Source organism: Anoplopoma fimbria, chromosome 18 (assembly GCF_027596085.1).
Source record: "Anoplopoma fimbria isolate UVic2021 breed Golden Eagle Sablefish chromosome 18, Afim_UVic_2022, whole genome shotgun sequence".
Lineage (NCBI taxonomy): Eukaryota > Metazoa > Chordata > Actinopteri > Perciformes > Anoplopomatidae > Anoplopoma > Anoplopoma fimbria.
Window position 1 is genome coordinate 16,716,184 of NC_072466.1, and position 22,391 is coordinate 16,738,574.

The window sequence follows — 22,391 nt, forward strand, 5'->3', positions numbered from 1 at the left end:
GACGGTTTTCAAAGGTATGACTCAGTGAACAGGCAGCACCTTTAAAGAAACTGAATTAAGGTTTGGTATATGTAATCTCTCTGCACATGGTGTTATAAAAAAAACATCACACGTAACCATAGCAAGTGGAGGAACTCAGAGACCTGCAAAAAATTTGCAGTTTGATTAGGTTATCTATAGACATAAAAATATCAGAAGGGGTTATAACAATGACTAAGAAGCTGGCAAAAGGAGGAAAGGCAGCCTACTGACGTGGGAGCACATTTATATTTATCACTCATAAATGTCATCTAGAACACCTCTGAGCTCACATAACCTGGGCTGGTTTTTAATATGAGCAACCTGCCAGAGCTTGTGTCAGTGATAAAATATAACAAAAAAGATTAAAGAAAAAGACAAATAGTTTTCATTCAGAACTAATTTCTAAGTTGGGAGTTGTGGCAGCTGATGGGAGCCACATGTGGACTCTCTACTCAGCCTGCTGATGACTCACACAGGTGATAAAGTGCTCTGATGTGCTATTTTTGGATGTTGCTAAATCTGCTTCTCTTCCTTTTTTCACCTGCAAAGGCACACAGCTGCTTCAGTCTGCCGTTGTGAAGAAAACAGTAGAGTATGAATTAGATTTACACACTACCTACGCGTGTCAGGAAGTGTGGCAAAATGCACAGTAAAAAAGTGGGTTCATTTTCTGATCTTAGGAAATGTGTGGATATATTGGAACTTTTCTGTGCTGTAAGTATTTGCTGTAAGTACATTTTTTATAATTATATATGTTAATAAAGGCGAAAATGACGATGAGACTAATTAAATTGAGCTTCAAAATCTTTCAATCGTATCAGGAAATGAAGGCTTGGAATAGATGTGGGTGTTTTGACATTTAAATAGGTGCATGGCCCTGAGATTTTAATTTCACAGTCCTGCTTGTACTCAGAGAGACTCACTACACCTAAAACTGCAAGTGGAGATTATCAAGTGAGTTAAGTGCTCAAAATTAGGGCAAAATGATGGACTGATAAAACACATGAATGTGAGCTTTCGGCTCAGGCATGTTAATTTGGTAGTAAACTGCTACGAGTGAATGTGTGATTGTTTCTAAAAGTTCCAGAATAAATATTTCACTGCTACTTACTTAGCACAGTCGGTGCACACTTACAGGGCTTAAGCTCACACATATAATGTACACCTACTTCCGAGATGGCGCTTTTATATGGCTTGTCTACTGCATATTCTATGCTATATATGTTTACTCCTTGGGAAGAACATTAGAGTTTCTGTTTGGGAACCAGTGAGGTTTATTCCTTCTTTAGCTAAAGTGACGTCAGCAAAAGTTGCTTCAAGGAACTTCAGAGAAAACAGCTGATTCATATTATTATTTTGAGCTTTCAACATTTCAACAGTATTCCTTTAAAGGTGCTAAATTTTATTTTCTGAGCATTAATATAGTATTAAACGACTATTTGCAGTGTAAAGATAGAGTTGAGTAATGTGTTAACACATTTTGGTCGTTTTTTGCACTGTTAGCGCAGTTATCGCTGTTAGCACTGTTAACTGCAAGCTGGTGGCTCAGCCGTCGCCATGTTGAGAGCAGTTGAGAGGTGAAATGCTCCCAATCTCGTTTATAGCGCCTTTAACATGAACCACACAACCTAAAAAATGCACAAGGCCACCTGTGGAGATGCCAGAAACCCTTTCAAACTGTAATATATGAGTCAAATAACATAATATACAGTTGTTGGTACAGTTTCAGAGAGGTGTTGGTTCTACTATGTGGTGTTTTTGAGGCTGTAGCTCTTTGTGTTGGATTCGCATTTAACTTAATGTGCTTCTTAGCCAAGGGTTTTTCAACATTATATTTATTGCATTTTTATAGTTATATTCTATTGCATTACAAAAGATGGATTGTTATCTTCATTTTTATTTAACATTTTTCAATTTGTGCCTTTGGTTCGTTGGCTCCTTTCATTTTCAGTTGAGAAAAAATGCTTTGTGCTTTAATCAACATCGACATTGTCAACAAATGTCTCATTGATTTTTTTCGCTGCTGTTTGAAAATCACGTCATTGACTGCAGTTGCCTCGAACACACTCCCGACTCTCATTAATGAGAAGAAATGTTATAGAATCTCTTTTTTAATATATATGGCAAGTTGTTGGGATGTGGGGACGATTCTTTGAGCCCAAATCATAACTTTAGTCCTACTCCTATTGACCACACTGGCTTCAACAAAACAACCTCTGTCTGCTGCTCCTCACAAGACATACACTTGTCCCCTTTGTGCTTGGTGTTCAAATTACCAAGTACACTATTTCCAGTTTCATGAGGGCTCTTGTATCTGATGAGAGGCAGTGAAGTTTCCCCCCGAGGATTACAAACTGGGCCCTGGGACTCGTTTAATGAGCCTGAGGTCTACCTGGTCCGAACCAAATCCAATACCACTAATTTGCAGCCGAGGCTTGCAGCTCCGCCGGCCCGAAATAGCTTTGTGATGATGCCCTAATCTCCACGGGGTCCTTTATTCCAGTCACACACGGCCATGTGGCTGCAAGTGATCAAATATTCTCTTGCATCGAAGTTGCATAATGAGGACGTGTTTTAAATGCTATTCCACAGTCGACCCGATCAGAGCTGACGGCTACATTAAGAGAAGAGCGTTATGCATTTTCATAATTATCAGATATGCATTCCATAAGCAGACTCTCTGGCCTTGTGTGATTTCCAAGGCCTCTAATTTATATTAATTCCCCATTGTTCACTTCTGTTTGTGATAATGCTGCCAGCGTTGGGGCAGAAATGTCCACATTTAATGAGTTACAGGGAGGAGGCAGCATTCATTCTCTTCTCATTCACTCGCTCCGGTTTGATAAATATTTTCTGCAAAATCATGGTGGCAGACACATGAAAAGGAAATGCCTCTTCGTCCCTCCATTTGACTCTCGTTTCATCACGTCTAGTTAATCATCTTTTCTTTCATCACCTCTATTCTTTTCATCGCTTTAAATAACAATGAGAGTTGTCTGTGAGAAGGCTGCTGTTTGGATTTAAATGAATAGTCTGCAGCACCTCGGCATCGCCCTTCATATCGAGCGGCAAGGTATGACAGGAATCCTGATGTGTCGTATTAGATTCTTCCCCATCTGTTTTCTAAATTGACCAATGTCCTCGATATCATCAGACCATTAGAAATCACCTTATGTATCAATTGAGATTTCCACAAATTCAATATTTCTCTAAGTGACAAAAATAGTTTGTATTCATTGATTCGTTTTGTGATTCAGCCATTGTTCTATTTCATGGCTGCTATTTGGGTGTCAGATGTGATGCATTGAAATAATTTTTGTATTGGGAAGTACTAATACAGTGTCAGGGTCTCACTATAGTAGAGTTCCATCTGCAAACTCACCTTTTCTGGTGGTTTGAATGAGCACTGGTAGGCAATCTTGTAAGAAATGACCAAGGATTTAAAGCTGATGAAGACGTTTTGTAGCATTAATGTCATCCCAGTCCTTTAGGTGAACATAACAAAAATGTTTGGTTTGTCCAGTTCCAACATATTTTTATTTAGATAGTTATGTCGCACATTCCTTACATACTTATAGTGGATAAAGCAGGACAAAGGGTTTAAAGCTGCATTTATTAATATTTGTATATAAGAGCTTGTGCAATATGAGTGGTCCCTTGTAGTGATAAACCCAAAGATGATAATCACCCACCTCTAAAGTTCCCCTCACCTCTATGAAGCATTGTAGCATCTTTCAGCTCATTGTTTCAGTTTCATGGCCGATAACTTTACTGTTGTGGTTGAGTTTCACCGCTCTCATTAGCAGCGATGTCTGCTTTCAACAAAAAAAGCCCTCTGATAATCCAACGGTATGCTACATGCCATTTACCACACAACAGACAGGCAACGATAGCAACTAGCTTTTAACAAGCTAAAGAGACAGAGCTGAAAGGAGGAGAGACATTGGACCTCCAGTCATCAGCTGGATAGAGGCAAACTCAAAATGAATGCTAATGCTTCTCTGTTTCTGCCAAATTATCTGCTTACACATTAGCCATAACAAATGATTAAAGGGTAAGGATATTTCAATGTTGTATTTAAAGTTAGTTCTGCTGCCCTAAAGGGCCACAAATATATATTAATGCAGATTTAGGTACTATAAGTTACCATCATAGACTGTATATACGATGTGGGTGTAGTCACAGTGACATCCCCCATTAGTTTGTGCGCTGCTGTTTGAAGCCTTAAGTTCGGTACTTTGGCCTTTGACATTTTGTTTTTTTAACCGAAAGGGACCATATTTTGACTAGATGGTGGATTTGGTGAAGTGCCAGGTGTGGTGGAGCCTGGTATTGTTAGCAGCTAACTATTAATGAGACCATAATTGAATAAATGAACATTATGCTGTATTGAAGAAGACTGGAAACTAGTGATTGAGACCATAAACTCATGTTTACAATGTCAACTGAGTCAATAAATCATGTGGAAAAAAAGGGTCATTTTCTCATAGATCTCTATATAATTTGACTACTTTTTGCAAACAATGGAGTTGCCCCCTGCTGGCCTTTACAAATATGGCAAGCTTATGGCACATCTGCATTGGTTTCACTTTTCAGACGCTGAGGTTGCCCCTTGGTTACCATAGATCAGGGGCTGTAGGGATTATATCTACCCTAGCAAAATAGCTACCACCGCAGGTAAAACAAAGCATTGAGTTTGTAAATATCCATAGAAGAAACTACGCAACATGTAGAAATGGAAGAAAGTTTGAAGTTGGTTATCCTGATTTTTGCCTGAAACCCATTTCACCATTGGATTCACAAGCGAGTAATAGTCTCAAGGAAAGCCTCTGTGAGGACCTGTGGGAGAGAAAAGCTTTAGGCGAACAGCAGATCGGACAAATCTTGATGTAGCTTGAGACTTTATCGTAGCCTGGAGGTGGGCAGGTACTGGCCCCATTCTTTTGGTTTTTTTACGCTTGCATAAGGGTGTGGAAACTATTGCAAGCAAAAAAGAGAGCTGGTTGCTAGGGAAAAAATGGAGCGAAGTGTTGGAAAAAGTTGATATTTAAAAACTGGATAATTTTGAGGTCGACCTGGGATTCTTTGTACCGAATTATTGCAATTATTGTTTCACGGATGCATATTTGTGTCAGTCAGTATATGTTGTTACCAAGCTGAGCTACAACAGAGAAACTTCATCCAGTCTGCGGCTGATGAAATACAAGATGTCATTGCACATGGATTACTGTGATTTTTCACTCTTTCTTCCATTCAGATGAATTTCTGAGAAGGTCCATTCAATTTTAAGGAACGCAGTAGTCAATAAACAAAAGAATTTTTCACTTCATCCTCCTGTGTAACGGATAATGATGGCAAATTTCATTTGACATTACATCAATTTCCCTTGACTTTAATTGTCCTTGGAAAGCAGCAATCATTGCACGCTCTAACAGAAACAATTTCCCATTCATCAGAAGGCATATAAAGCTTTATTATGGTAAAATGCTAGAGCTATCTCTCTCTTTTCTCTGTCAAGGACAATTAAATAGTTTGACGTATTTTTAGAAAGTTTGAACGGATGAATACAGTGAATGTAATGGCAAACCAAGAGGACGGAGGGTGGCATGTTCTTGACCTGCACCACTAAGTCAACAGTACACATGTGGAAAATGTTCAGTTTTGTTCATAAGACGTTTTTCAGGCTCTGTCTGGGAATAAATCTTTTCAGTGTGTCAGCCTGAGCCTCCAACATCCACTTCCTGTTTTAAGCAACACTAAATTCTTTGTAGATGTTAAACACCAGGAATACTAATAAAATCCAATAAAAGCTGCACAACTTTACTGGTCGGTGACATAAATAGGCTCAAACAGCATTGTGTGAACTCATTTGGCAAGCATTAGAATGTAATAGATGTTCATTTATATGTATAAGTCCCACACTTAAGCTTTTAGTTCCGTGTTGATGCTGCTTTGCTTTTATCGTTAACATACCTTGACAGATGTGTGTTTCTGATTGGTTGTCACAGGAGCTGGAGCAGCAGTTTGAGAGGGAGCGCCTCTCGCTGGAAGAGCAGAAGACGACTCTCAGGCAGCAGCTGGACGAGCTGAGCGACGAGCTGAACTCCAAACTCACCGCGGCCAGTGAAGAGGTAGAACATCCAGAACTTTACATCTTACCTGACTTATTGTGCTGTGAAATAACTTGAAGGTTATCAACACTTGCATGTTTTAAATCATTTATGCTGTCTTTGTTTTCTTCCTAATCATCATCAATCTTTACACTGTGAGATACAGCAGTTTTTAAATAAAAAAATATAATATTGTTTTCATTTTAAATTTAATTTAGAATTTCTCCCCCATGTTGGCTTAAAAGTTGAGTTTCAAATTTAATCCTTGAAGAACCTTCACTACTCACCTAACTCCTTGTTGGTATTGTGACCTCCAAAAGTTAGATAAACTGGAGTCTGAATCCTTAATAAAGTGCATGACTAGAATAATAAATAAATGATAAACAGTATTTACCATTTGAGAGATGAATTAAACTGTGTTTTAATGTAATTTTACCATCTGAAAAATGAGGTGAGGGTCCCTTCAGAATGTGAAGCTCCCATCCTATATTAGGACACATCAAAATGACCCATGTGAGAAATATACTGTTGTTGAGTGGAAAACAAGAGAGACTTCTACACCGGATTCATCTTAAAACAATGTGACATTTATTGTAGGATAACAGGAGTATGTCGCCCAGCAGTTGAACGTGCACGGGCCTAGCAGTACTGAGAAGTTCAGCAACTAAAAGGCGCTTAAACAGAGTGCGCAGCATGTTATATAGACTTTATGAGTTGAATATGATAGGTCCCTAAGAATGGAAGGCGGCTCTTGGTTTAGACTTTCTGAGGGCCTTATCAGTTAGTCGAAACTGGGTTTCTGTTATCTGGTTTCGCTTGCAGCTAAGGCACATTCTTTCTGTATGTGTCTCTGTTCCTTTTCCATCGTACGATCAGGCACTAGAACGCCCTGTTCGGAGTATTTAACCTTCTAAGAGAACTCATAACATTTACCGCAATGTGCATGGTGATAGTGTGATGTGAAAGCATAAACAAAATATACTGTGTTTGATATTTGTATGTGTGCATTTATACATATGAATGTAATATTTACATGACACTGTGTAAACCCAATTGTAGCCCAAAAGTTATACATATTTAAGATCCTTATTCTAATTGGCTTTCTTATTATATTTGTGATAACAGATACCCTTTTAAACCAACAGCTTAAGTCTTTTTGACTGTACTTAAACAGCTCAGTCCAACTATATTGAGACATTTTATATAATAAAATTAAAAGTGATTAAGAATAAAGGCAGCTGTTCTACTGCTTAACAAATCATGCTACTTATCGTAAATATTATAATTTTGATGCAGCTTTTCAAAATACATTTGTTGGCTACTTATTCATTCATTTATACTGTTGGTTGTTTTTACTGAATTGTGTGTATATATATCATATTGTCATAAGGTATTTAAAAGAGGATTTATGTAACACTGACAGCTATCGCTTTAAATGGTTCAGGCAATCTAAATTCAAAATATTGGAGAGAGTTGTGCACCATCACCATACTCTAAGCCTGGTTGCCAGGTTGAGGACACTTTACCTACACAAGGGCAAGACAACTACATCATATTTTGCTTGGTCAAACAGCAAAGAAAAACACAACTTGAGACAAACATAATGATAACACAAGCCTTGTGCCAACTGTGTTGGGCGGATTGCTTAGAAAATAAAAAAATGTAAAATAACGTAAGCTAACAGATAACTTTTCTCTGTTAGCTAACAGAGAACTGTTTCTCTGTTAACAGAGAACTTTCTCTGTTAGCTGACAGAGAACTTTTTCTCTTTAACGTTAGCTACATTTTTCTGCTGTAGCTAACGTTGGCTACATCGTTTCACTGAAATATCTACCTAGCAATATAAAGCTAGCCAAATTTGACATTTCCCATTCATTGATTCAGTCATAAAACTGAATAAACTATTCTAAAATTGGTACATAGACGCTATTAGATGAAATAGAAAATAGCTAGCAGCTAGGAATTTGCATGATAGTTCATTAATTGAGTACTCTCATGCTCTATTTTGACGTCAATATTCGTTTTACGTAACATACTTGAGTAATGAAATTGGTACATTAAGTGAATTGGAGTAAAACTTGCAGCATGGTCTTAAACTCTTCCTTTTGTCATCTCTTCGGTGTGCCTGAAGCAGTTAGCATGTATTATCATGCAAGGAATTAGCGAGCACTACTCGGCATCACTTCACCGGCTGTGTGTCTCAAATACTCGCTGCCTTGATAACCCAGCTTTGTGCACTCTAAGTTTTAACATCGAGGTAAATTAAGAACTGATGGATTGCAAAACTATGTTGCTACGTTGGCGAAAAGTATATGGGCCTGGCTCATTTAAAAATCAGTAGTAGAAATGGTTATTGAATGCATTTTTGATGAAAATTCCACCTCGCTGAGCATAAAATGCTGATGTAGTTTCAAGGTTGCTGCAACACTGAGATACAGACTGAAGCGCAACCAAGAGTGTGAACATAGTGGATTCTCTCTGTGTGTTTCTCCTCTCCCTGCAGTTGATCCGGCTGCAGGAGGAGGTGCAGCAGGGGGAGCAGGACATCGGGAAAGCAGAGGGACAGATCTCCACACTGAAAGAGGCGCAGGACAAACTGCTGGAGGAGCTGGACGCCACCAGGGCCCGACTGAGGGAGACCAGCAACCTCCTGACTGCACTGCAGGTCAGCACAAAGAAACGCTGACACTGTTGTTTTTTTTCTGTACTTATGAGGACTCTAATGTAATTTACACTAACTCTCAAACCAGGTTTCAACTGTCAAACAGTCCTCTGGAGAACTGAGGAGGATTGAATACATTTAAATAAAAAAATCATCATGATTTGACTTATTTAGTCTATAGAATGTCAAAAATGGTGATAGCTCCCAGAGCTTTTTAAGTTTGACCCTGATATTTGAGCTGCTGTATGTAGCAATTGTCTTTTTTGTTTGATAAATGACAGTTAATCAGTTATCAAATGTATCTGATTTATATTTTGTTTATCAACGCTTCAATTCATGTTCAAATAATTTCAGTCCTACAATGTAGGTTTGGTGTTTGGGCAGAGTGGGTTTTTGAAGGACTTCGATGTCACCTGTTTTTGGATTGACACTGCCAATAGCAACATTTTGTTTTGACTGTTCGCAGAGTAACTCCAAAAGGCTTTAACCTTTTTTCACGCTACAGAAAATCCCAAAAGTTTTCAGAGTGGCCTAAAGAGCTGGATCCTTGTCAGGACGGAAAAAACCTCTGAGCAACGTTAAGAGTACACTGGAACACTAACCAAGTTCTCTCTGTCTGTCTGTCTGTCTGAGCTTGACCGACCGTCTGTCTGTCTATTTCACAGGGAGAGTTGGAGATCCAAAAGCGTCAGCATGAAGCCAAACTCATCACCACCAAAGAAGAAGAAAAACTTAAGATGGACAAGATGGCTCTGGAGCTGGAGCTGAAATGGACCGAAACACTCAGGTAGGGGTGTGTGTGTGTGTGTGTGTGTGTGTGTGTGTGTGTGTGTGTGTGTGTGTGTGTGTGTGTGTGTGTGTGTGTGTGTGTGTGTGTGTGTGTGTGTGTGTGTGTGTGTGTGTGTGTGTGTGTGTGTGTGTGTGTGTGTGCATGTGTGTATCTGACAGCCTTTGTGTTGCCTTTTAACAAAGAGAGACCATGAAAGAACGGATGGGAAATTGAAGTCTTTCTCTTTTTAGTTTCTCACACTTAATAGAACACACACACACACACACACACACACACACACACACACACACACACACACACACACACACACACACACACACACACACACACACACACACACACTTACAGGTCATCCAGCTCGCAGTATTGACCGTGACAGTACTATCCTTGGAGGGCTCTGCAGCTTCTCAAAGTCTGTTAACATCCACAGACCTTTTGAAATGTTATTGTTCAAAAACAAAGAATGAAATTGACTTTTTTTCTGAGGTGTGAACTAATGTTCTTTTCACACAGTAAAGTCTGCAGCCTGGAAATGACTCTATTAGAGTTCGTCTCAGCATTAAATTGTTTCCTGATGGTCAAAGCGTTTCCACTTCAATAAAGTTTTTGTCTTTTTTTCGTACTGAAGTGACTAGACAGTGCTTAATGCCCGGATATTGTTCCATCTCATTTATAATTTTAAAAAAGTGGTATGAACTTGTGGCTTTCAATCCCATGTGAATGAGTGGCCAGATTTATATAACAGCTATTCCTTTAGATACAGTAATTGGTGAAGATTGGGACATGTATGTAACCACTTCAATGGCTTAAACGGTTTTAAAAAACTGTACCAGGCTTGGTTCATGAAAATTAGAAAAAATGAAAAAAAAAACATGCTTTTTTTGCTAGAAACGGTGTCCCAGTTACTCCGGATAATCCCCAGAACACACTGTCAACTGTTTTCATGAGGGGCTATTTTTTTGGAGTTGAAAGTAGTTCCAATGAAAGCTGTTCACAGTGATGTCTTTGTATTATCCAGAGTAACTGGGGCACTGTGTGTTATGAGCACACTAACAAAATTGCAGTTGTGCACATTTTTTTGTGGGGTGACAGTGGACGGTCTCAACTATGTAAATAAAGATGATGAGACAATTGACCCTCGGGAACAGACAGGTACCTATTTGTAGTAGTTTTGCTACTAATGCCTAATTTCCACTGCATGTTACGGCTCGACTCAACTCAGTTTTGGAACAAGGTCCTTATCTCTTTTTTTTTTTTTACACTGCTGTTAGTACCCACTAAGTGTAGGAAGGATTCTTAGCTTATCACCATTGCGACGCCATGTGAAACTGACGGAACTGTATAATGCAAAAACACAAAAATGACATATAGCATTTTATATATAAAATAATATAAGATGTTGGCTGGGTGTAGCAGTATCAGCGTCTTTGTTAGCCGATAAGTAAGAAAAACGTATAGATATATCAAAAATATGAGATCATTTTCCTAATGGTGACTTCATATTATTAGATTTTAATTATACATGCACCTTATTTTACAAGTTCATATTTTAATCATAATTATCTTATCACCAAATTTAAGGAAAATAATATATATTTTGCAGTGGCTATGTGTTCTTGTTTTTTCTCATTATGTGCTTCTAACATTATTTTCTGGCGACTGTGTAGGGTTTTTATGTTATGACATTGACTTCATGACCCTCTCCTTTCCAAGTTTGAAGGAGAGAAAAGCACAACAAGAATAGAGGAGTAATATGTGTCAAGTTTTATGCCAAATTATGAAACAACTGATGTTAAAATACCAGGAAGCAGTTTAGGAACCTCGGGAATCATCACAACCTAAATCTGTCAGCAGCGTCTCTCCAGACAGTTGTTTTCCTTTTATATAACTCCCTAGAAGTATGAAAGTTTTTTTTTTTCCCCAACACAAACTTCCTCCTACTGGGGACAGACTTCACTTATCATGCAAATGTGGCTGATTTCACCTGCTGTATTCTTAATTTTTTCAAGCAGAAGGAAACGTCCAATATTTTAACAGTTTGGAAGTATGTTGAATTAAAAGTGACAAAGACCAAATACAAAAGACATTGACAATGATGGTGTGCCATTAATGACTAAAATTGGCTGCATCAAAGCCAGAATAGGGAATGTCTATACTGACTTTCTGTCCGCCGTGCTGACAAACTGACTGTGGCCAATTCAGTTAAATCACTTATAAATCTCAGTCATAATAAAGCCCCTTTCCCACTGGACAGAAAACTACTAACATCTGATTTTTAACTATTTTCTGGTGCAATGCTATATGAATTGCATTGAAGTGAATATGTAATTAATAAAATGACCGGAGATATTCACAATTATTATGATTGATTGACGTACAAAACATACAAATAATATGCTCTCCTCAAAGCCACCAGACTCCAGTCAGAAAACAGCAATTTTACAACACTGATTATCGAAACATGCTTCATTCAAACAAAATAAAACTCATCAAAGCCATCTTGGTGAGTCTTTACATTGCTCCAACAATCACCAACTCTGGTTTGGTCGAAATAAATCCTGAATTACCCGAGTTAGATGTGAAAAGAATCAGACGTTAAATGCGCTCCTCAAAGCTACAAGACTCCATTGACAGAAACATACATTTTTGCTACTTTTTGACCATTTTCTGGTGTGATGGTATGCGAGGCATTACAGCCACCAGACTTAAGTCAGAAAGCAGCAATTTTACGTCGCTGATCACCGAAAAAAAATGTATTCAGACTTGAGGGAAACAAAATAAAACAGCTCTGGTGTGAGAGTTTGAAAGAGAGACTGAATAAGTTACAGATATAGAAAAGAAGTAACCACCGCAACATATTCACTGTTTACCAGCCCTGTTTTCTGGTCTAACAATGGGAATTGTTAGATTTGAGCGTATTTTCGTATTAAAAAAAAAATGGGTTAAAGAGTGGATCCAGAAAGCAGAGGTCCACATACTGTGGACATAACAGTGTGCCATCGTACTCATAACGATCACTCTTCCCCTCCTCTTCGTCTCCTATTCATTAGCTTTCACTCACCTTCCTTTGTCTTTCTCCACACGGCTCTTAATTCTCAGGAGAACATCTATTCATTTGGTGGTTGTTGTGAGTACACTGTGGTTAGCGAGCCGTCTGAATTAAGGAGGCTGGCTTTTAATCCTCATTTCACAGTGGAAACAGACGGTTTCTCTGTGATAGCATAATCATGGAAAGAGCTCTCCGGATTACCAAATGAACAGAGGATGTTGAGCGGATCAGCCGACTAAGGCGGAGCCAGGACAATGCTAGTTTGTCCTGGTCATACAGAAGACCTTGTAGAGGCATACTGGAAAATGTGTGTCATCCCAAGCGCGGTGGACCTAGAAAAGGCGATGGCATTTGGTCCGTTTACCAGACTGAAATATCTCAGCAACTGTTGGAGGAATTGCCGTGAAATGGTGTACAGACACTCATAATCCCCAGAGGATGAAATGACCCCAATGATCCAACCTCCCCAGTAGCGCCGCACGCAGAGAGCTGAGTTTGTACAAGAAGCCTCCAGCAGTGGAGGGATGTTTGCGTTGGGGAATATGTGTCTAAACTCTGTGGCTCTGCCTATGATTTGACATTGACACAAGGTAAATATCAGAAGGACAACTAATATTTAATTACGCTCTTTATCACGTACAGTAGCTCTCATCCCGTCTGAGTGTTTGTGAAAAGCTTTTATTGGAGCAATGTAACTTTGAGCTAAGATTAACAGTTGAACACAGGACATCTCTTTTTTTAAAGTTGCACCAGGTTGCTGCAATACATCATTTCCTGGTCATTCTTTTATACAGCCGCTATCAATAACTCGTGAGACTGGAGTTAATCTGGAGGTTAGCAACAGCAGTACAAGTCCTTGGCTCCAGTATGTTTCTTTGATAAACAGATTTGCTGTGAAAATTTTAATATTAAAAAGATATAAGGGGAAATGAAAGGTTCGTCATTGACCTTGGATAAAGTCATTTTGAAAAATAATTCTAAGCACAAGGTCCACTCGCAGGAAATCTTGAGCCACATTGAGAAAAATATTCACTGAAGAACATGAATGGAAATAAAATGACTTCTAGTGATAAAGCACACATGCAGCAGCCACTGACTAACTCCTCAAAATCATTTTTGGCAGAAAAGAGCAGGTCAGATATACAGAGTTCTTTTTAAAGGGTAGAAGTATTACAACGGGGAAGCTGTGTGGGTTTTAACTGTAATATAATTTTAAATGACGCAGTTGTAGACAAATTATAACTTCTTATGGAATGTCTTTCTTACTTTATACAATACAGATGAAGCTAATGATAGGCTTATATTATCACAATTAAAGACAATTAAAGTGGTTTGCAGCAGAGTTTGGAGCAATCGGTATGAGATCCATTACCCCCAAGTGCCAGGACAACAAGTCTCTCAGAGTCTTGTTGTAGAATGAGGGTAAACTAGAACGTGAGAAGGTCAGGCAGTTCTTTGCGACGTCGGCAGTGATGCAGGCCTTTCATCGGACCGCTGTGATGAAGTAGGAACTGAGCTAGAAGGCAAAGCTCTCAGTTTACCTGTTCATCTACGTTCCAACCCATATCTGTGGTCATGAGTGGTAACCAAAAGAATGAGATCGCTGATACAAGCTGCCAAATGAGCTTCGTTCGTAGGTAGAGCCACTGCTCCTTCTTGTCAAAAGGGGCCTGTTGAAGTTGTTTGGGCATCTGATCAGGACCATCCTGGACACCTCCCTTTAGAGGTTTTCTAGGCACGCCCAACTGGTAAGAGGCCCTTGGGGAGACCCAGAACATGCTGGAAGGATTATATATCTAGTCTAGCTGGAGAGACTATACATCTAGTCTGGCCTGGGAACATCTTGAGGTTCCCCAGGAAGAGCTGGAGAGCGTTGCTGGGAAGGAGGACATGGAATACCCTGATCAGCCTGCTGCCTACGCAACTTGGCCTTGGCTAAGTGGAAAAGATAATGGCTGGATGGATGGAGGGTTGGTTGTGTATTTAGAGACATTTTTTTCTTGTATTTGTTGAAATTCTCATTACATCCAAACAGCAATCAATTAGTCAAAGCTCCTACAAAAAAAAAGAAGTTCCGGTCTTTGGCCGACCCAGGACTGTGATATGTATTATAATGGGACATAAATATGAAATGATTGATCTCTGCCTGTGCGCTCATTGCTCGTCACCAGATACTTCCACAAGCTGCTCGCTTAACAGATGTAAACAGTGACAATAACCATGTTTGTTGTTCACGTTCATTACAACAATTTTGGGGGAGTGGCTTTGGGAGGAGCCTGAAGGTATGGTCTGTCAGTGTTGTCAACCCAGCTGACTTTCTTACAAGATTCAGTGACTTTTGGAGCCAGTGCTGCAAGCTACTTTCATTGGAAAGGAGTTGGCAACACCGGGCTGGGTTATACAGTTGGATGTTTTTACGAAAGCTTTAGGTCCATATGCATAATCACACACACAAATACACACCTCAAGTGAGCTGGAGTGCGTTATATCTCAGAGCACAGGCAGCAGAATCCAGCCAATTATCCCACATTTTATCAGGATATATCTTCCATCTTTGACAGTTTGTTCATCCACCCCTTCCTTCCTTTACCTCTTTCCATCTGTTCTGATCTCTCTGCCTGCTATGCTATGGAACAACACTTATTAGATAGACCAGAGCTCTTTGAAGCCTAAGGCCTGTGTGCATGTGCGTGTGTGTATGTGTGTATGTGTGTGTGTGTGTGTGTGTGTGTGTGTGTGTGTGGGGAAAGTGTGCATCAACGTCTGTGACTGAATGCTTTATACAGAACGAGGACATGAATGATGACACGTGCTTCACGATGAACGTGACCGTCTCTTATGTTACTGCACCACTGTGTGTGTGTGTGTGTGTGTGTGTGTGTGTGTGCGTGTGCGTGTATGTGCGTCTGTGAAAGAGCCCGCCTTCAGTTTGACACTTTCTGGCTCTCAAAGTGACAAAAAAAAAGTGTTGCCTCGATACTTCATTTAACAGCTGCCATTTCAACTCCCACACAGCTATTATATGACACCACACACACACACACACACACACACACACACACACACACACACACACACACACACACACACACACACACACACACACACACACACACACGCAGAAAGCTGTTCGCAGCAGTGTTTCAGAGTAATGGTCGGTCGGTAGATGCAGTGTTGAGGTGTGATAAAGGACCATTTATTGTTCTCTTGAAGCAAATATGGAGCCCTCTGAAGCACCTTTTCCTTTGTTGCAAGGTTCTGGCAGTTTGTTTGAGTCTCTCTTTACGCCAGATATTGTCTATGTGCTTGCGACCTATCATAAAACATCATGTCAATGAAAACAAGTAACAACATGAGTGCAGAAGGTGCCTAAAAGAAAAACAACTTTGGGAGATCAGCTCGTTGACTATAAATCGTTATTACTTCGTGCAACAAATCATACCATAACATTTAGATTGATTTCTTGTCTTCCAGGAGGCCAAGGGTTTCAAAATCCACTTGCAGAGACTTGAAACCTACACCAAATACCTAATCCATCAATTTTTGATACATTTTAGAAGCTTTCGAAAAGTTTTCTGGAAATCAAATTAGCAACCTCAAAAAATGAAGCTTCAGTCAAATCCGTATCAAGCCCAGTTAGACAGACCATACGTTATTGCTGCACCAATACCTATATTGTATGAAGAATGGATCAGGGGACTGTAAGTAATAATAAACCCACAGAGAACTAGCAGCTAACTCTCTAGTTCACCTCAGCTCTGCAGTGTTTAAAGGGTCAATCTGCTCATGGTTTTGGTTTTGGTTCTTCAACTTTGATTCAGTCTCATAGCTGAATTTTTGGCAACAGCATGCAGCAAAAAAAGCTCTGATAAACCCACTGTACACTACTTGCTCAGCATCAAATGGTAGACAGACACAGTTAAGCGACTAGCTGGTGAACATCGTGGAGCATTTAGTAGCTAAAGAGTGTTTTCCTGCAAGCTGGTGGAAACTAAACCAGACCTTTAAAGGGACAGTGTGTAGGATTTAGGGGCTTCTAGCAGTGTGGTTGCAGATTGCAACAAACCGAATACCCCTCCACTCATTCCTCCCTTTGCAAGACTGCAGCAACGTGAGCTGAATAAGGCAAAACTGTGGTAACGCCGTTGGCCTCACTCAGATGCCACCCTTACCATAACAACCTCTCTTTAGGAGCAAAGGAAGGCAAGATGGCGGTAACCAAGTTTTACACTCAGAGGCTCATGTTACCACACAGTTTCACAAGCATGTCAGAGAACTACGGTGGCCTACAGGTACACATTCACACCCATTCATACACCCATGGCATAGATGTCGGAAGCAATTTCAGTTCAGTATGTTGCCCAAGGACACGACATATGGACTGGGGGAGCCGGGGATCTGCTGATCTTCCAATTGGAAGGCGACCTGTTCTTCCTCTCTTTCACTGCTCTTTCTTTAACAGACACTTGCTCAAACATGATTATTCTATCACACTGTTTTTTTGTTTATATTGATTATTCATGTGTAAAAGCACTGAACAGGCCTTTTGCTGGTTTTGTAGCAGTTTTGATGAATTACTCTCGATCACAGCATTAGCCAAGTGCCTTAAAAATGAATACGCATATCTGTGTGTTTTGCTCTGTTGTAGGCAGGAGTGTAAGAAGCTACGTGAGGAGCTGAGAGAGGACCACGAGGAGGACAAGGCCTCAGCGCTGAACCAGCTGGCACAAAGCAAGGAGCAGGAAATGAGCAGCGCCAGGGAGAGCTGGCAGAGGAAGGTGGAGGACCTTCTGGAACAGGTAGGACTACTGCCAATGGATCCGTGCATGGCAGTATGTTCATGTATGTTGTTGACCAGATTCCTTTAGGTTCTTATCAGGAATGACATTACACTATGATGAAGCATTTTCTGTATTTTATGCCCTTAAAAGTTAAAGTCTTTATAAAATTCTTAAAGGAACACACAATTTAATGTAAGAAAGCAAAACTTAAAGTCCAAAAAGAACCAGCAAAGAGAAATTATCAGTAGTTCTGGATGTAAAAAATAAGCAGTAGTGGAGGAATTCACTCAAGTGACTTCAACATGTTACTTAAGAAAAAGTATAGAATTACTTAGAGTACCAAAACATAAAGTATTCACTATGCAGAATAGCCCATCTCAGATGAATGTATACATCATTATTGGATAATAAAAGTGATGGATTAAGGTGTGCATCACTTTAATGTTGCAGCTGGTAAAGGTAATCTATAATAATACATCCTTATTTATAAGTTAATTTTTATGTTGTATAATTAAGCTTGAGTCTTCAAGGTAACTAATGTTATTGAATAAATGTAGTGATGTAAATTGCACAATATCTCCCTCTGATCCAGTGATGTATTAAATAGCATCAAATTTAAATACTATGCACATACCTCAAAATTGTACTTAATTAAGGTAATGTACTCAGTTACATTTCACCACTGAGGATAAGTTGAGGTGCTTTCATTGACTGGTTGAAGATGGTTTAATGTTCAACCCGTGCTGTGAATACCAGATACCTGCAGCTTGTAGTCGAATGTGTAATTATACCAGTAGTAAGGAAATCAATATGGAGGGAGGGAGAGGATGAGAAAGAGAGGGAGGGAGAGGATGAAAAAGGCAGGGATTGAGAGTATGAGAAAGGCAATAAAAGCAACCGCATCCCTCCAAAGCTCCTGTTGCCACCTGTAAGGCCGGACTGACTTATATCGGCCTCGCACCGGTGGACAAACCCACTCACACATTCATTGTTTGATGCCGCTGTGAATTCACCAGAGCGGGGCAGCTGCTGCTAATGATCGCCCGCTAATATTAATGAAGCGTGACTAAGCTCTCCTGTGGTCATCGAGGTACACACAGACACACATTTCTGCATGCCGCGCCGCTGCTTGTTGCCATTCTGTCCATCAGCGCCCATCCATTGATTAATGTGTCCGCTTCACGCATTGGCAATCAGCAGAACCAAATTTATTTACTCTGATGTAAAATCAGAGAGGCGGTCAGATTCTCTATAGTTTGCACCGATGCTGTTTGGAAATCAAATTATGTTTTCTAACGGCCAGTATATTACCAAATGTTATCTCTGTGCCTGTGATGCTCTATTGCCGGGGCAGCTATATTTTAAATAAAATATCATGTGACTTTTGCTCTCACTCAAGATGCTTCACTGTTTTCTAAATATAAAACTATATATCTCAATATAAGTTATATTGTCACAAAGTGATTTAGAAAATGGTACCTTATGTAATAATGAGGTATAAGGGGAATGTGTGCACAGGTCAATAGTACCTCTAGCTATGATTAAAAACAAAAGGTTTTGGTTTTATCAGGTAGAGTCACATACCTTCATTAGGGCCAAGGGCGAGTAAAATCAGAATTAATAGATACTTTTAAACAAACAAATAAAAAAATGTAAAAGTTGACATTGTTTACAGTGACAAACCCCAAGAGAGTTATCACCTTACCCACCAAAATGATAGATTTTTAGCAATTAGCTTGGGAACATGGAGAAACATTTACTCTCTTTCACATGACGCCCACTTTTCGCACCAATAGCAAGTCAACCTCCACACTTGAAACGTTTCACGGTTTTTCAAACAGAAAACATGATAATATAAGGTTCAGAATACAGCATATTTAACCACATGCTTGTGTTAATAAAGCTCTCCAACCCTATGACACAGCGTATGACTCATGTCTTAGTCATAATACCGTTTCCAATTTAGGACGCAGCTATTGAGTGCTGCATTTTTGGCTCACTGAGAATCTTTCTGTTTTGTGCGTGGTAATCCCCTGTGTGATGATCCGCAAGTCCATTCAAAAGATGATGAATTAATTCATACCAACTATGTTTTCAAAGTGTTGATGAATTAATTATTGAGGGTCCAGCTGGTCTCACCTGTCAGTTTTCTCCAGGGGATTTCAACAGTTGGTAAAGGGGACAAGGTTATTTTCCCTGGATAACTTTGAATCCTGCCAACAAGTGTTGCTGTTTCTAGACATGGGAGGATATTTCTGGGATCTTCACACAGCAGCAGCACATCATAGGTCGTCCAAAAATGCATGTAGTCCTCTATACTCTGAAGTTTCCTATTGAGCTTCTTTATCAAATAAGCTTTTTTTGCCATGTGGCACCACAGTTACATACAGTATTGCCAAAGCAATTTGTAGTTACTTTTTTTATTTCTACATTGGCCCAAATACTCATTATCATAAATCGTGGAGACAGACTAATTTGGTGAATCATGCTGCTTCCTCCAAACAATGAATTTCTAGAGCTACGTTCATTGCCCAACACCATTACCCAGAGTTCATTATGTACTGCAGTGAACTGCAAACAATTTATTCACAAAAAGTAAAAACTTTAATGCTCAAGGCTTCAAAGAATTACAACATCTTAATATGGAATCTTTGTTTAAGCCTGATTGATTGCCAGCCCTTTCTCTGTTATCTGCTGCAGAAAAGATGCTGCTCCCTAGAGACGGCCTAAACCTCCTTAAACTTCTGCTCTTCCTGCAATATCCATTCACTTTTTTGGGGGGGATGAATTTGTTCAACTGCCCCAGTAAAGGTCTCCCTCCCAGTCTTACGTTCAGTATTGTGTCTGATCCTCTCTAGATCTCCCTGTTGAAGCAGAGCCTGGAGATGCAGCTGTCCCAGTCGCAGTCGTCGCTGCAGCAGCTGCAGCACCAGTTCAGCCAGGAGAGAGAGCACCTGAGGATGCAGCTGGATGAGCTGCAGACGGAGCACCAGCGGCGGCAGCAGCGTCTGCAGGAGGTCCACTGCTGCTCTATGCAGGACATGGAGCACGCCAGGCAGAGGGACCTAAAGGTAGGAGGTTGCGAAACTGTCCGTCCATTTCACGGCGGTGTGTGGTAAGAAGAGGGGCGACTACCTTGATAGAATTATTATAATACTTATATTATATTATTATAACACGCTCTTTAGTGGAATATATAATTGCGTAATTACTGGGGAGATTAGATGCTTGGACAGACTCAGAAAAGATGGTGAATCTAAGTGTATCGGTACATTTGTTTGGTAATTAGAGCCGGGTTGTTTTTTTCCTCTTTTTTTATTTATTGCCTCATATTGACCCATATTTCTGGTTAGCGCTAGCTAGATCCCAGAACAGACTGGAGCGGAATCCCAATCCCAATGCTGTCCTCCAGCAGAGCGCTGCACACAAACTGTCCCTACTGTTGCACAGCAACGTAACTCATAAGAAATAACTTACGGCTCATATTAAACGCTGCCATTCTTACAGTACCAGTACAAATTAAATTGGCTATCGTACCGTTTGTAACGGCAGGGTATTGCGATGCCTTTCTAGTATCTTAGTACCAAGTAACACTTGGTGGGACATTGTGGTGCATAGCGCGGACTCAGAAGGGCAGCAGTGCCCTAGATAACTTCAGAACTGGGCAGAGTCAGCACCATGGACAGCAACTGGCTGCATACCTCAAACTTGGGCTAATTCAGCACCATGGACAGAATTTTGATGTATAACTAACTACATTTATCCAGGAACTTATTGTTTATTTAATAACAACACCTCCGTTATCCCTCAGTGTAGCTTATTTACCTCAAATAATCCTAATATAATGGCTGTAGAAATGTAAAGATGAGACCATGAAGCCAAACCTGCATTTTCAGCACACTGAAAACTCAAATCACTAAGTTCCCAAGTTTGTAAAGATATCCATTCTTCAAAACATAAGAATGATTAGAACCCATGAACTAAAAGCTGTAGTATTTATGTCATCTTCTCTGCCAGTTAGAGAAGCTCCTCAGGAGAAGCCATCCATGACATTTTTATCCAAAAGAGCTTTGTCGGAGTCAAGGTTAGACTGGCAGTGAGTCATCGCCATCATTGCTCACTCTCACTGACAGCAGACAGCTTCTATATCAAGTAGCTTCGCTGACAGCTCTGTGTTTCCTCTTTGTAATGTCAAAATATGCACACACAAACCAACACACGCACTCCTCAAGGTGCCAAGAATATGTTTTTCAACGCTAATCCTTCCATTTCACAGTCAAGGTCGATTTGGATGAGCTATACATTACAATCCCAAATCCCTTCTCTGACTTGGACGCTGTAATTGTATTAATGCTTTTGGCAGAATGGAGGTCAAGGAACGGCGTCCTTATGATGTGTTTTTGCAACTCCTTGAGTAGAAATGGGTCTGAGGACGAATGTGTGTGCGTGTATGTGTTTGTGTGTGTGGAGAAAAAATATCACCTCTGAGTCACACAGCGCTTGTGAAATCGGCAGTCTTCATTATTTTCCCGTAAAGCAAACTGACTGCTGTAACAAACATTCGCCTCCCCCTTATCCTCCTCTCCTCCAACACTTGTTTCTTCTCTGATGCAAACACACAAAACAGCTGGTGCCCACTCAATGTCACCACACTATTGACCACCTTTACTGTCAAACACTCTTCTTTCTTGGGTCACAGTCTTACTTAATAAGCAGGGGAGTAAAGTGTTAAAAGCTTTACTGAGGGCTTTTATGGTTGGAGGGGTGTTTGTATTTCAGTGCAGGGAGAGAAAACTCAATTATCCAGAGTGGAGGCATTAGATGGATGATTTGTGTGTGTGTTTGTGTGTGTGTGTGTGTGTGTGTGTGTGTGTGTGTGTGTGTGTGTGTGTGTGTGTGTGTGTGTGTTTGTGTTGTGTGTGTATTGGAAGTACGTTCAGATTGTCTTATCTGTTTTGTTATCTGTTCGCACACAGTG

The 22,391-nt window shown here is 40.0% G+C and overlaps 1 protein-coding gene across 1 annotated transcript in view; it reads left to right on the top strand.

Moving 5' to 3' along the window:
- fam184ab (family with sequence similarity 184 member Ab) overlaps window positions 1-22,391 on the top strand; it is a 130,434-nt gene that overhangs the window by 68,478 nt on the left and 39,565 nt on the right. Inside the window, 5 exon segments of the mRNA XM_054618767.1 lie at window positions 6,030-6,152; window positions 8,635-8,796; window positions 9,459-9,580; window positions 17,281-17,431; window positions 20,272-20,484. Of these exon segments, the coding sequence (XP_054474742.1) occupies window positions 6,030-6,152; window positions 8,635-8,796; window positions 9,459-9,580; window positions 17,281-17,431; window positions 20,272-20,484 (771 nt within the window).